General features: G+C 44.4%; 1 protein-coding gene and 1 non-coding gene across 4 annotated transcripts; one reads left to right on the forward strand and one right to left on the reverse strand.

Moving 5' to 3' along the window:
- The first annotated feature begins 75 nt into the window (after positions 1 to 75).
- On the forward strand, positions 76 to 12134 carry Zbtb8os (zinc finger and BTB domain containing 8 opposite strand). 3 transcript variants are annotated; one of them, XM_031378771.1, is made up of 7 exons: positions 78 to 321; positions 5477 to 5501; positions 6604 to 6725; positions 6868 to 6950; positions 8818 to 8870; positions 9920 to 9956; positions 11848 to 12134. In XM_031378771.1, exons 3-7 carry the CDS (start codon positions 6653 to 6655, stop codon positions 11932 to 11934), a joined length of 333 nt encoding a protein of 110 aa, XP_031234631.1. In that variant the 5' UTR covers positions 78 to 321; positions 5477 to 5501; positions 6604 to 6652; the 3' UTR covers positions 11935 to 12134. The 3 variants fall into 3 exon arrangements, with proteins under 3 accessions (XP_031234632.1, XP_031234631.1, XP_031234630.1); XM_031378770.1 differs by having other exon boundaries at positions 82 to 707; XM_031378772.1 differs by lacking the exon at positions 8818 to 8870 and having other exon boundaries at positions 76 to 707.
- On the reverse strand, positions 8050 to 8157 carry LOC116097207. Its single transcript, XR_004121269.1, has one exon. It is a non-coding gene; the product is annotated as a U6 spliceosomal RNA (small nuclear RNA).
- Positions 12135 to 15835: the final 3701 nt, after the last annotated feature.

Below are 15835 nucleotides of genomic sequence, written 5' to 3' on the forward strand. Positions count from 1 at the left end.
GCCTCGCGGCCTATGGAGACGCGCAAGACTCGCTTTTCCGCGGGTGCGAGGCGCGTGCTCCGCCCCTTCCCCCAACCCCCCACGGTCCGGAGGCTTCCACGGATTGCGCGCGCGCCCCGCCTGCCGGGACGAGGCCGGTGCAGATCACGTGATCCCCGGCCCCCTCCCGCCCCCGCGCTCATGCGCAGCTATCTCCAGAGAGGGCCGTTATGCTAACTCCCGCTTGGTAGCGAAAACATTTGAAGTGTTTCCCTCCGGGTCTGGGTGGCAACTCCGAGGACTCCCACGAGGAGTCTAACGCCTCACCGTTTAGACTTACAGGTGCCTAATTCAAGGTGTCTTTTTAACTTGCTCCCCCCAGTCTTTAAAAAGAACTAGTAATAATGAGTGTAGGAGATAGGGTGCTGGTCTCTAAAACATGCTATAAGAGCGGCAGGACCGAGACGACTGGCAGTCGCGAGCTTTGTTAAGGCCCTCCCGCGAGCTCGCAGAATGGAGTCCTGGTCCTTTTAGACCGGCTGCCAAGGGGTGGGGTGTAGAGCGGAAGTTATGGCGCGGGGACGAAGTCTGGCCGATGAAGGGCGGAAGTAAGAGTTCCAACTCTGCAGTCATGGCTCAAGAAGAGGAAGATGTTAGAGATTACAATTTGACGGAGGAACAGAAGGCGATCAAGGACAAGTATCCTCCTGTCAATCGAAAGTATGAATGTGAGTAGGTGGCTCACATCTCTTGCATCCCGACCAGCTCGGCTGCTTACCTGCAGCTTCCTGCCTCGCCCATATCTTTGCCCCACAGGTGCTCTGGCATAATCACAGTGTGCCCCCTCACTGTACCTAATTTAGGAGGAAAGCGAAGAAAAAAATCACCTTACTAGAGAAAGAAGAAACCTGAACCCCCACACCCTGCCCCCAACCATTCTAAAAGTCCACGTGCGCCTGAATCACACTTATCTTTGGGGGATAGATTTAAGCGGTGTGGCGCTTGTCCAACATTTGTCATTGTAAATTATACATGTGCGTTAATTGTATTTTTTAAGTGTTTTCTGGGTTGTCCTCGAGTTTCTCCCGGTAGTGAATAGTGTGACCACGTTAGAGTAATTGAGAGATGCCTATTTCTGTGCGTGTATGCGTGTGTATGTGTGTGCCCACAGTCCAAGGTTGGATTTTATTATGTACTGAAACTTCTGCATCACGTTAAATTCTCCCGAAATATAAAAACACTAAATTTTTGACAACTTTTTCATAAACATGTAATTTACGTTAAATTGGAGTTATTGCTATTTTTAAATGAGTATTTTGAAATTGTTGGATTTTCCTCTTTTAAAGTTCTGTGTCAGCTTCCATACCTTTAATCACAGCATTCTAGAGGCAGAGGCAAGAGAATGTATTGAGTTTGAGGCCAGCCTGGTCCAGTGAGTTCCAGGACAGCTAGGGCCACAGAGTAAAACCCTGTCTCAGAAATAAAACAATCTCATATATCGTTAAGGGACATTCTAGACTAGTAGTCTGCACCTGAGCTATAGCCTCAGCCCTACAGTAGTCTTTGAGTATAGGGTTCCTGAGATTAAAAAATTGGAGAACCACCCTCTATAGCAATATATCATCTTTTTAAAAAAATGTAAAGAATTGAGTATAATTTACATGTTTCTCCAGTAAAGTATTAAGTACTTTTTTTTTTTTTTTTTTTTTTTTTTTTGTGGCAGGATTTCACAATAACCCTCACTGGCCTGGAACTCACTAGTTCCCTGGTGCTGGAATCACAGACATGGTCCACCACACCTGGCCCAGACTATTATTGCTGCTAAATAGATCTACCTGTGTAAGCAGCACTAGTTTCCAGATAGACCAGTTCTGTCATCTTAGAAAGTTGCCCCAGTTCCTTTCCAGCCTCTTATCCCTGAAGCCACTGTTGTTATGTTTTGGATTTCTGGAATAGAGTTTCCAGTGTTAGAGAGTCACATGAGTGGACTCATGCTCTTGTTTCTTTTATGCCTAGCTCCTTTATCCTCATCACAGGTAACACAAGCAGACACAAGTCGGAGTGAGTATGGTTAACTACGGGTGCTGTAAGAGCTGAGAGTCATTCCAGTTCACACAGTGCCTGTTGTACATGGAGAGGGAGGGAAGACAGAGCAGGAGCTCCTACAGTCGGAAGAGGGACAGAGTACAAAGGTTAGTCACTGTAGTCGCTGGAGATGCAGCAGGGCCAAGGCCACTTAACCTGCTCCCTGGCACTTTTAGAAGCTTGAGTTCCAGCCTCCCTTGTGGGGATGATAACATTTCAAAGAACCAGGTCTTTAAGGAAGATTGTTCAGAGCTGGAAGGGATACATAGTCACAGTTTTAAGGCTTTTTTGGCACTTGCTGTAAAATAGGGAGATTTGGAGCCTCTTATCAAGTGTTGGCTAGAACAGAGAGTTCTACAGCCTGTATTGGGCTTTCCTCAGGCAAGCATTTGAACTAAAACTCCCACTCTATCCTAAAGGTGTGGCCTTATGCTACTAGAAGCCGTGGTAGAGTTTGGTCAAATGCAGTGTTTTGATGCAGGTGTTAGATAATAAGAGTTCTACAGATTTATGATAATGCTTATATCAGTTATTTATTTTGTTATAGCAGGGGAAACATTCTGCCAGTGACCTCAATCCCAGCTCCCTCCTCCTTTTAAAATTCGTTTGACTGGGGTCAGTGGTATTTTTAAACATGGTGTTCTATGTACCTCAACACTTGAGCTCAATACATATACCAGAGAGGCCTCAAACGTGTGATCCTCCTGCCTAAGTCTACAGAAGACCTTAGTTGCACTACCAGCTCTTCTGTTCTCTATGGACTCCAGGTTTCTCTTTCTCTCCCTCTCTCCCTCCATTCTTTCATTCTCTTTGCTTTACTTTGTGTTTCATGCTCAATATAACATCCAGAATGTTGTACACATTAGGCAAGTACTCTACCACTGAGCCACATCCCTAGCCCTCAGGGATTATATTAAGTGACCTCTGAGAATCACATCCTTAAATCCTCAAGATCTGGAGACAGAGGCAAAACAATTTATTCCTAGCTAGTCTACATAGCGAATTCCAAGCCAGCCAGGGCTACAGTGATAGACCCCATCTCAAAGCAAAACAAGTGAAAAGAATTGCTGTAATTCATGGACGAGGCAAAGGACAGACGGAAAAGGAGGAGCTGATGGTCACAGTGGGACATGCAGTAGAGCTGTTGTGGTACATCTGTCCTGTGGGAACACTCATTGCACATCTTGTGAGATTGGCCTTCCTAAACTATTTGGTGTTCAGAATTGAACTAATTAGTCAGGAAAAGTAACTGATGATAGGAAATATTTACTGAGAGGCAAATATATAAGATACCTGACAAACTTGAAATTGGCTGTGTCACCTAGGGTGGCCTTGAACTGGGCTCAAGTGATTATCCAGCTTCAAACTCAAGCAGGGACTGCAGGGATCTATTGCTGCACACAACTTAGATGTTTTAGGCTATGTAGAAGAAGCTGGGCATGGTGGTACATGCTTGTAACCCCAGCACTTGGGGCAGGAGGATCAGACCAGCCTGAAGTGCATAGGGAGACCTTGTGTCTAAAACCAAAGCAAAATAAAACAAAACACCAAAAGCCTCCTCCTGCCTTGGTACTTTCCACAAGTCATTGTTCATTTAAATATAAATTTAAGAGGTAGGTTATTTTGTTTTTGAACTAATACCAGGAAGGGGCTAAGTTTATTAAGTACATAGCGAAAGGTCTAACTGCCTCATGTTTTCCTACTTTTAAATTTTTTTTCCTGCCGGGCAGTGGTGGCGCATGCCTTTAATCCCAGCACTTGGGAGGCAGAAGCAGGTGGATTTCTGAGTTCGAGGCCAGCCTGGTCTACAGAGTGAGCTCCAGGACAGCCAGGGCTACACAGAGAAACCCTGTCTCGAAAAACAAAAAAAAAACAAAACAAAACAAAAAAAAAATTCCTAATTTTTTTTAAAGATTTGCTTATGTTTTCTCTGTTGGAGTGTTTTGAGAGATGTATATATGTGCACCATATGCATGCCTCGAACCCTTGAAAACAATAGATCCTTTGGAACTGGAGTTACAAGGTGGTTGTGAGTCACCATTGGGTGCTGGAAACCAAATCCCTACTTCCCGCAAGAGCAGTAGGTGTTCCTAATTGACGAACTACCTCTCCAGCACCATTGTTTTTGTTTGCTTTAACTTTACTTCATACGTGTTACATGTCAGTGTGTATGTGCACATGTGCAGAGGTGTGAGGCAGCCTTGGGCATCAGTCCTTACTTCTCTGCCTTCTTTGAGACAAGGTCTGTTGGGTACTGGTAAGCCAGGCTAGCTGGCCCAGGAATATCTAGACTAGGTCCTCAACCTTCCTGATGTTACAACCTTTTAATACAGTTCCTTATGTTGTGGTGACACCCCCCATAAAATTATTTGTTAATACTTCATAGCTGTAATTTTGCCACCGTTATGAATCATAATATAAACAAATACCTGTGGTTTCCCATGGTCTTAGGAGTCCCACCAGTCTCTAGCTGCTTGTTTCCTCCTCCAGTTTCTTGTCAGCGTGCTAGGGTAGTAGATGATAGTGCCGTGTGCAGTGTTACATGGGTTCTCAAGATCAGAACTTGTCTCATATTGCTTTGCATAGCATGCACGTTACCTACTGAGCTAGTGCCACAGTATACATATGAAGTCAAGGGACAATTTTTCAGGAGTCAATTTTCTCTTTCCACTATGTGGTCCAGTACAGCAAGTACAAGCTTTCAGCCACTGAGCCATCCCCTTGTCCTCTGCCCCCGTCAAAGATGGGGTGTTATTGCTGGGCGGTGGCAGCACACTTCTTTGATCCCAGCACTTGGGAGGCAGAGGCAGGCAGATCTCCTAGTTTCAGGCCAGCCTGGTCTACAGAGAGAGTTCCAGGACAGCCAGGACCACACAGAGGAACACTGACTCCGAAATGAATGAATGAATGAATGAATGAATGGATATGGGTTCTTACTGTGTACCCCGGTTGTTTTAGTAGCCTAGGCTGGGCTGGAATCTATGATCTACCTGCCTTAGCCACTTAAATACTAGGATTACAAGTATGAGCCTGATATCCAGCCAGGATGATGTTCTTTTTAATGGAAGGTTTTTTTTTTTTTTTTTTTGAAGGTTTATTTATTTACTATGCGTAAGTACACTGTAGCTGTGTTCAGACACACCAGAAGAGGGCATCAGATCTCATTATGGATGGTTGTGAGCCACCATGTGGTTGCTGGAATTTGAACTCAGGACCTTAGGAAGAGCAATCAGTGCTCTTATCCACTGAGCCATCTCTCCAGCCCCAGGATGATGTTCTTAATGAGTAGCAGTGAACTAGAGTTCTTTCTACTGCTCTTTCTGTTTGCTGCCTGTCAGTACTCTAGAGTTATTTCTGCATGATTTGAGAGTCAAGTTCAATGATTTACATATTTTTCCCCTTTCTCTCTTAGATTTGGATCATACGGCGGATGTCCAGTGAGTATAGTAAGAGCTGTTCCTCGAAACTGTCTTTAAATAGAATGAATGCTCTAATTTTTTTTAAAGATGTATTTATCTTATATATATATGAGTACACTGTAGCTGTCTTCAGGCACACCAGAAGAGGGTATGAGATCCCATTACAGATGGTTATGAGCCACCATGTGGTTGCTGGGAATTGAACTCAGGACCTCTGGAAGAGCAGTCACTACTCTTAACCTCTGAACCATCTCTCCAGCCCCGTTTTAATTTTTTAATAAGAAATTTTAATTATGTTTATTTAAGATTTATCTGGTTTTCTTATGTGTGTGGACATTTTGCCTGTGTGTATGTATATGTACCATGTGTGTACCTGGAGCCCAAAGGGTCAGAAGAGGGTATCAGATGGGACTGGAGTCACCGCATGGATGCTGGGACCAGGACCCGGGACAATTAGTCACTGAGCCACCTCTCCAGCCCCTATCCTCTCTATTTGTTTGTTTGTTTATTTATTTATTGGGTTTTTTATTTATTTGGTTTTATTGCCACCGTGTGGCTGCTGGGAATTGAACTCAGGACCTCTGGAAGAGCAGTCAGTGCTCTTAACCACTGAGCCATCTTCTCAGCCCCTCTATCTTTTCATTTTTTGAGATAGGATCTTACTGTGTAGTACTGGCTGGCCTGGAATTTGTTATATAGACCAGGCTAGCCTCAAACTTGTAGAGATATGCCTTCCTCTGCCTCCTGAGTGTTGGGATTAAAGGTGTGTCCCAACATATAATTACATTTTATTTTGTGGGTTGTATGTGTAAAAGACATAAGTGCCACAGTGTATGTGCAGAAGTCAGAGGTCCTTCCACCACAGGGTCAGGCTTGATGGCAAGTATCTTTTTACCTTCTGGCTCAAGTGCATTTCTGGTTTTTCCTTTTATTTTGTTGTTTTAAATCTGAAATGATAGTTTAAAAACATCCACTGTGGGTGTTGTTAAATTAGACATGTAGTTTATATTTATGAAACTGATTTTCTTTTGGTTTACTGTGGGATTTTCTGTCTCGTAGTTGATTGTGCACACACTGTGGCCCCTTTTATTTGTTTTAATTTCCACTTTTTAACTTTTAGGTTACATGCATGGGGAGATACTCTGGAGGAAGCATTTGAACAGTGTGCCATGGCCATGTTCGGTTACATGACAGATACTGGGACTGTGGAACCCCTCCAAACAGTGGAAGTAGAAATCCAAGGTAACTGCTCTATCTGCAAGGAAACATTATAGCATGAGTATACATTGTTCTGCATGATCTGAGTGTATTGTTGCAAAGAACAGCAGGTGGATTCTGAGCCTTGCTAACCATCACCTGCTGTGGTTCTTATGATCCTATGTAGGAGACGACTTGCAGTCTCTGTTGTTTCACTTTTTGGACGAGTGGCTTTACAAGTTCAGTGCTGATGAGTACTTCATACCCCGGGTAAGTGCAAGGGTTTTCTTGGATTTTGTTTTTGTTGTTGTTGTTGTTGTTGAGCAAGTAGACTGTTGGTTCACATTTTAAAATTGAACAAATAATTAAAGGTAAGGCATAGGATCCAAAAACCAGTCCATCAAGATATGAGGTAATGTTGAGTTATATAAATTATAGAGTTTTTGGTTTTTTCGAGATAGGGTTTCTCTGTGTAGCCCTGGCTGTCCCAGAATTCACTCTGTAGACCAGGCTGGCCTCGAACTCAAAAATCCGCCTGGCTCTGCCTCCCAAGTGCAAGGATTAAAGGCGTGCGCCACCACCACCACCACCACTACTACCACCACCACCACCACCACCACCACCACCACCACCACCGGGTAAATTATAGGGTTTTTAAAAGATGTTTTGGGGGCTGGAGAAATGGCTCAGCGGGTTAAGAGCACTGACATCTTTTAAAAAAAAAGATGTTTTGTTTATTTTTAGTTTATGTATAGGTGTTTTGCCTGCATGCATATCTGTGCACCAAGTGCATGCAGTGCCAATGAAGGCCAGAAGAGGGCATCATAGCCCCTGCTACCATAATCACAAACAGTTGTGACTTACCATAGAGGTGCTGGGAATCAATTCTGGGTCCTCTGCAAGAGCAGCTAGTGCTGTTAACTGCTGAGTGATTTCTCCAGCTCCATGTAGGTCCTTATTGATTAACCTGTTTGCCTAGGTATATTCTCTCTCTCTCTCTCTCTTTCTCTCTCTCTCTCTCTCTCTCTCTCTCTCTAACTTAGATCTCTGACTGTGAAGTATTTGAAATCACTAAGAGCTGGAGAGAACATTTACTAAGCCAGCATGATGGGCATGCCATTCATTAACTCAGGAATCAGAGGCAAGAGGAACTCTGAGTTCTAGGCCAGTCTGGCTTACATAGCCAGTTCTACGTCAGTCTGTCAGGACTATATATTGAGCGTGAGACAAAAAAAAAAAAAGTGTGGGGTGGTGGAGAGGCGGGGGCAGTGGGGAGTCAGGGCAGTGCACCTGTGAGCTGTGTTCAGGTCCACATGTCCAGCTGTTGCTCTAAGTTCAACAATTGATGATTTTAAACATTTTTTTTTTTTAAAATATGGAACACATCATGAAATTGCGTGTCATCCTTGCTCGAGGGCCATGCTAATCTTCTCTGTATCATTCCAATTTTAGTACATGTGCTGCCGAAGCGGAGCACTAAACTTCTTAATGCAAACAAACACAGAAAAGAAGCCAAATGCAAATTGCTTGCTGCTGCCAACCTCTAGGACACTTCTCCAGCACCGATACACACTCCCTTGGTGTTTCCAGAAATCCTCCAGTCTCTCATTTGTCAGGTCCATCCATCACATGTATCCGCTGAGTCGCTCATCCTGCAGACTTGATGTGGGCAGTATTGTGTTACAGATGAATTCCCACCCCCCCACCCCCCCAGGGTTTCTCTGTGTAGCCCTGGCTGTCCTAGAACTGATTGTGGAGACCAGGCTGGCCTTCAACTCAGAGCTCTGCCTGCCTCTGCCTCCTGAGTGCTAGGATTAAAGGATGTGCCACCACTGCCCATCTGTTTCTTCTGGTTTTGTTTCCTTTGTTGAGAGTAACAATTTTCTGCTGCTGTGGTTGTAGCTCACTTGGAGGAATGCTGACTTAGCATTCTGAAAGCCCTGGTTTCAAACCCCGCACTCCATAAAACCAGGCACGGTGGCACATGCTTGTGATCCCACCACTGCAAAGACAAAAGCAGAAACCTCCAAAATGCACACTTTTCCTTGGCTATATTTTGAGGTTAACATGAATAATATAAGACCTTGTTTCAAAAATATTTCAAAGTAAGATACATAACATTTTTTTTCCTCTTTAGGAAGTGAAAGTACTTAATATTGATCAAAAAAATTTCAAGTTACGATCCATTGGGTAAGTATTCAAACTAACTAAGTAGCAAGTTACAAAATACGTTAAAATATATAAATAAATATATACATATTTACATATCTATACATATACACATACACACACACACACATATATGGTGAGTCAGGGGAGCACTGTACTTGGTTAGCCTTGGTGGGTTGACCTGTATACACCCCAAGAGTGTGAACTAACCTGAGCTTTAGAGACTCAGGAACTATGGAAATAAATTTCTTTCTGAATTTGTAAGCTTAATTCCAAATTAAAAAAAAATTATTCTAGCCGGGCGGTGGTGGTGCATGCCTTTAATCCCAGCACTTGGGAGGCAGAGGCAGGCGGATTTCTGAGTTTGAGGCCAGCCTGGTCTACAGAGTAAGTTCCAGGACAGCCAGGGCTACACAGAGAAACCTTGTCTTGGGGGAAAAAAAGTATATGTATAGGTATTTGCTTGCATGTATGTGTACCACATGCATGTCTCATGCCTGCAGAGGGTGCCAGGTCTACTGTAACAAGAGTAGTAGACGGTTATGAGCTGCCATGTTGTTGCTGGCGATTGAACCTGGGCCCTCTGGAAGACCAGCCAGGGCGTATCACCACTGAGCCAGCATCACTCCAGATCTCAATTATTTTTATGATGAAAAACTTTGTATTTATAATTAGCAGCTGCACTCAACTCAATGATTCCAGTTTGTTTGTTGGTTGGTTTTGGCTTTTCAAGTCAGGATTTCTCTGTGTAGCTCTGGCTGTCCTGGAATTTGCTCTGTCGACCTGGCTGGCCTTGAACTCAGGGAGCCATCTGCCTCCCAGGGCTGGGATGCAGCCATGCTCAGCTTGATCCCAGTTTGCTAGCAACATTTAAAGACCGTAGTCTAGAGTCATGGCTTTCTCCTCCATTAATTAGACCCGTGCAGTTCACTCCCCACCCCCACCCCGCCATCTCCTTCAGAGTCTCCAGTGTGAGACCACACTTAACAAGCCTTACTCTAAAATGTACAGAATAAAATAAAACTAGAAAATTTTAGAAATAATAAGCATGTTTGCTTTTCCTTCTCAAGGTGGGGAGAAGAGTTCTCACTGTCCAAGCACCCTCAGGTACGTCTACACATCCGGCCTTGAAAGCATTTCGTCTGCATATGTGAAAGTAGACTTTGGGTTTGTCTGTCTATAATTTATTTTTTTTTTTTGCTTTTTCGAGACAGGGTTTCTCTGTATAGCCCTGGCTGTCCTGGAACTCACTCTGTAGACCAGGCTGGCCTCGAACTCAGAAATCTACCTGTCTCTGCCTCCCAAGTGCTGGGACTAAAGGCGTGTGCCACCACTGCCCGGCCTGCTTTTCTATTTGTTAGGTTAGATTTTTTTGATACAGAATCTCACTGTATAGCTTTGGAACTCACTATGTAGACCAGGCTAGCCTTGAACTCATAGGAGTCTCCTTTCTTTCGGCCTCTAGATGATGGGAATTATAGGTAATAGGCCGCCAGAGGCTTCGTTTCTCCTACGAAGAAGCAGCTGGGGTATGCTACACAGGTGCCCAACTACTGAAATACATCTCTTTTAACTTTTTAAAAAATCATTTGGAACGCCATGGCACACACTTTTCCTCTCCTAGCACACAGGAGACTGAGGCAGATAGATCTCTTGAATTCAAGGATAGCCTGGTCTATATAACAAATTTCAGGAAAAACAGGACTAGGTAGAGACCCTGTGTGAAACAAACATTCATTTGGAAAAGACTACGGAAAGGGGGACAGATTAGAAACACAGTAGCAGCTAGGGGCGGGGCATGGTTAATGAAGGAGAAGGATTTTATTTCATGAGGCTTTAATTAGGAAGTTTTGTAGCATTTATATGCAAAATGGGAATGAGTAAGGAGGGGGGAGTGTGTTGGTGCACTGGAAAGGAAGAGGATGTGGAAGGTTGGTGAGTGGTGGTGTGGATGATAGGCCTGGAACAGGCCATTCATCAGACTGCAGGAAGGCAGATGAGGGCCCAGAGTGATGGCACATTGACTGTGGATGTTTGAGCTACTTCTCTTAGTACTTTCTTCAAGTTAGGGTTTCACTGTGTACCCTGGCTGTTCTGGCTGTCCTGGATCTTGCCATGTAGACTAGGCTGGCCATACAAGTTGGTTCTTATTGACAGCTTTTATTCTCTAAGAAGCATGTTGATTGAGAGAATGGAGGGGAGATGCCTACAGAGAAAATGTGAATTGTCATTACGGGGAGAAAAGCCCCCATGTAGCTCACTGGTCAGTAAACATCCGCTTGAGATGTGGATGGACATACATAGCGATAAGGTCAGAACAGTGTGAGCCTGTGGTAGAGGAGACTACGTGATACTAGCAGAGGAAAGACAGTGACCTCGATCATCCCTGGGCATCTTCTCATGCTGTGCATTAGAGCCAGCAGGTGCCACCCACTATGACCTGGCATATTTTGTGACACTCAGAATTCTTACAGATTCTTTTTAGAGTTGGAAAGAACTTAAGAGGACATCTAATCCTTTTGTTCTAAACTGGGATGGGGGTGGGGTAATATCATGTATCAGAATTCTGAGAGAGCTCTGACCTGGGAATGTGTCCGGCTAGACCTGCAGAGAAGAATCCCGAAGACTAGGCTAAGGGCTAGGGCTGATGTCAGGACATAAGGAAGAGAGGGACAAGAAGAGCCTTGGGCCAGCCTGGAGAGCTTGTATTGTTTGATCTAACTCATTTTGTAAATAAAAACACAAACCCATGCCCAGCCAGGTCAGACAGCTTTGCTGAGTAGCTGGGCCCCATGCCTGCCTGCTTTAGCACCGGCTCCAGTCCCGTGCTGTCTGCTAGGTTCCCTGCAGCTCACTCACAGCACACGCTACTGCACTGACTTGATACCGCCCCCCCCACCCCCCACCCCCGTTCCATAATTACAGTTTGACTTTCTGCCAGCTCCTGCTGGAGATATTCTAATTCCAGTTTCTTTTTTCCCTTTAACTCTAATTTTAGGGAACAGAAGTCAAGGCAATAACATACTCAGCAATGCAAGTCTATAACGAAGAGAAGCCAGAAGTGTTTGTGATCATCGACATTTAAAATACCAAAAAAGGAAGCCTCTTCTGAACTGATTTGTTTTCTTCCTTTTGAGAGGATATGATGATTCATTTTCTATAGTTTCTTTGCTAAATGGAAATACACAACTGAGAATTTAAAGTTTGACTTTCAGAAATGGAAACCCGGTGTGTAGCCATGGTCTATGATTCCTGGATAATGAATTGTTTGATTTTTGAGGCGCAGTCTTGTACTTGGTCATTTGAGCAGTAGCAGCGGGTGCCTTACATCCTTCCGCTGGAAGACAAGTGTTCCAGTGTGTCTCAGAAGGGACTGCCCACCGGTGGGAGCCGCCGCCAGGGCTGAATCCAACTTAAATCAATATAATTTGAGCTGGGTATGATAGACATATGCCTGTGATCTCAACACCCAGGATTCAAGGCCAGCTTTGGCTATAAAATGAGTTCAGAGCTAGCCTGGGCAACTGAACATGACCCTGTCTCAAAAAAGAGAAGTGTAGAGAAGAAAGCATGCACACCATGTAGGCCGAGGTCATGGTTTTACGTTGCTAAGGGACAAAGCCATCCTCTGATCCAGTTGGTTCTGAGTAGAACCCTCAGGACTCCTTAGAAGACTCCTCATTTTCTCTCTCTCCTTTTTAAGCAGCAATGATATTTAATATTTTCTTAGGAGAAATACCTGACATACCTTACATATAGACCTTTCTGACATGTAATTTTGTTTATTTTTTGGTTTTTCAAGATAAAGTTTCTCTGTATAACAGAGCCCTGGCTCTCCTGGACTCAATTTGTAGACCAGGCTGGCCTTGAACTCAAAGATTTACCTGCCTCTGCCTTCTGGGTGCTGGCATTAAAAATGTGTGCCACCACACCCTCCTGAAATTTCATTTCTTTACTTTTTTGAAACAAGGTTTTACTGTGTAGACCAAGTTAGCCTTGAATTTAAAAGTGCCTTCCTGGCCGGGCGGTGGTGGCGCACGCCTTTAATCCCAGCACTTGGGAGGCAGAGGCAGGCGGATTTCTGAGTTCGAGGCCAGCCTGGTCTCCAGAGTGAGTTCCAGGACAGCCAGGGCTATACAGAGAAACCCTGTCTCGAAAAAAAAAAAAAAAGTGCCTTCCTTCTGAGTACTGAGATTAAAGGTCTGCCCCAACATGATGTGATTTTATTAAAACCAGTCTGTGTATCCAGTTAGAGAAAAAAAACCAGTTTTTAACCTACTAAGGGTTGAAGAGATGGCGTAGTGATTAGTAGCTCTTGCTGAGCAATCAAGGCCAGAGTTTGTATCCTAGCACTATATAAAAAGCTGAGGGTCTGCATACCTCTGCCTCCAGCTTTGAGACAGTGGAGATCTGGTCCTGGCTTACTCTGGTCCATGGGTGTCCTCTTGGCTGCTCTCTCATGGCATCCTCACAGTGAGTCCTCCTGGTTCTTCAGGTCTCTCTACACCTTTCTCTTGTCTCTCCTCCCCTTCTCCCTCCCTCCCTCCTTTTGCCACACCTTCTCTCTCTCTCTCTCTCTCTCTCTCTCTCTCTCTCTCTCTCTCTCTCTCTCTCTCTCTTTTCAACACAGAGTTTCTCTGTGTAGCCTTGGCCGTCCTGGAACTCACTCTGTAGACCAGGCTGACCTCAGACTCAGAAATCCGCCTGCCTCTGCCTCCCAAGTCCTGGGATTAAAGGCATGGGCCACCACTGCCCATTGCCACACCTTCTCTTGAGACTCCCTCTCTCCTCATTCTCCTTCCCCTCTTTTAGACCCCCAAATGTGATCCGAAGCCCTGCCCTCTTTATTCTTTTCTCCTGCCCAGCTCTGTATTAGTCAATCAAAAGTGAAGGGAAACTATTTTTACATAACATTGAGATAACCACACCATCATCCTGATTGCAAACAGGTGTCTGAGCATAGAAGTCAGCATCTGAAATACACAATGCACACCCCCATTCCTCAAGTCCATGTCAGCCCTTAGATGGCCTAGGACACTAGGACAGAATAAATGCCTGATAGCATCCTTCATACGACCCTTTAATACAGTTAGTTGCTCATGATCCCAACCATAAGATTATCTCATTACAACTCCATAACTGTAACTTTGCAACTGTTATGAATTACAAGCAAATATTTTTGGAGCTAGAGGTTCAAAGGGATTGAGCCCCACAGGTTGAGAACGGCTGCTCTTAGCAGGTAAACTGGAGAAGAGCAGATTTATAGAGACAAATGTAAGAAGCCTCGTTTATAGAGGCAATTTCAGCTGCTGGTGGCACTGTGGCAGACATTGCTGCTGTTGAGGCAGAAGGAGCACTGTAAAATACCACTACGATTCCAGGCAAGCATCTCCTCCCATAGCTAAAGCATGCCTATCATTACCACAATGTTCCAGTCAGCCATTTTCTATTCAGCCCTAGCTACAAATGAAGTTGGAATTGTAATCTCACTGATTAAACAAGGAACTATGGAAAAACACTTCATAAAAAATACAGCTTGACAAATTTTTTTTGTTGTGGTGGTGGTTTGTTTGGTTGTTTGGTTGGTTGGTTTTTCAACACAGGGTTTCTCTGTGTAGCCCTGGCTGTCCTGGAACTCACTCTGTAGACCAGGCTGGTCTCGAACTCAGAAATCCGCCTGCTTCTGCCTCCCAAGTGCTAGGATTAAAGACAAGTGCCACCATCACCCCACCTCATGACATAAATGTTAAAAATGATTCCTTTTGTTTTAGACAGGATCTTACTTGTATAAGAACTCGATAATTATGCCAGGCTGGCCTCCAAATTACAGCGACCTTCCTGCTTTTGTCTCCCTTGAATGCTGAGATTAAAAGGCATGGGTCTGGGGCTGGAGAGAGAATTGAGCAATTGAGAGCACTTGCTGAGCCAGGCACATGTCTTTAATCCCAGCACTGGGAGACAGAGGCAGCCTGGTCTTCAGAGAAAATTCCAGGATAGCCAAGGCTCTTACACAGAGAAACCATGTCTTAAAAAACAAAGCAAAAACAAAAAACAACCAAACACTTGCTCTTGTAGAGGGGATCTGGGTAAAATTACCAGCACCCACCTGGTGGCTAGCAACTAACTGAAACTCCATTTCACAGTGGCCAGCTTCAGTTCTCTACAGGCATTGTATACATTTAGCATAGTCATAAATGCAGGCAGAACACTCACAAACGTAAACAATAAACCTTTAAGAGAAAAAGGTATGGGCAACCACACAAGGATAGAAACTATTCTTAAAGGCTGATCGATAAGTCCCCGACATTTTTTTTTTAATTTCTCAAAGAACAGGGCACAATGCACATACCTTTAATCCCAGCACTCCAGAGGCAGGCAGATCTCTGAGTTTAGAGCAGGTCAGCCTGGTCTACATAATGTTCCAAGCCAGTGGTACATGGTCCAGCCCAAACTTCAAAAAGCAACTTTTTTCTTTTCTTTCTTTTTTTTTTTTTTCCGAGACAGGGTTTCTCTGTATAGCCCTGGCTGTCCTGGAACTCACTCTATAGACCAGGCTGGCCTCGAACTCAGAAATCCCCCTGCCTCTGCCTCCCAAGTGCTGGGATTAAAGGCGTGCACCACCACCACCTGCAACTTTTTTCAATATTTCCATTTTGTGTGTTTATTTGAATGAGTGTTTTGACTGCATATAGGTGCACCATGCAATGCCAATAGAGGCCACAGGATCCCCTAGAACGAATTACAGATGGTTGGTAGTGGCCTTGTGAGGGCTGGGATCTGACCTGGAACCTGCATCCTCTGCAAGACAGGGAGTGTTAGCAACGTGTTCGCAACGGCGGAGCTATTTTTTCAGTTCCATCTTCAGGTTGTTATTTTTTAATTTTAGGTTTTTTGTTTGTTTGGCTTTTTGAGACAGGGTTTCTCCGTGTTATCTCAGCCAGGCTGGTCTCAAACTCATCAGGCTGCTTCTGCCTCCCAAGTGCCGG

This window comes from Mastomys coucha, unplaced genomic scaffold, assembly GCF_008632895.1.
Source record: "Mastomys coucha isolate ucsf_1 unplaced genomic scaffold, UCSF_Mcou_1 pScaffold18, whole genome shotgun sequence".
NCBI classification, from domain to species: Eukaryota; Metazoa; Chordata; class Mammalia; order Rodentia; family Muridae; genus Mastomys; species Mastomys coucha.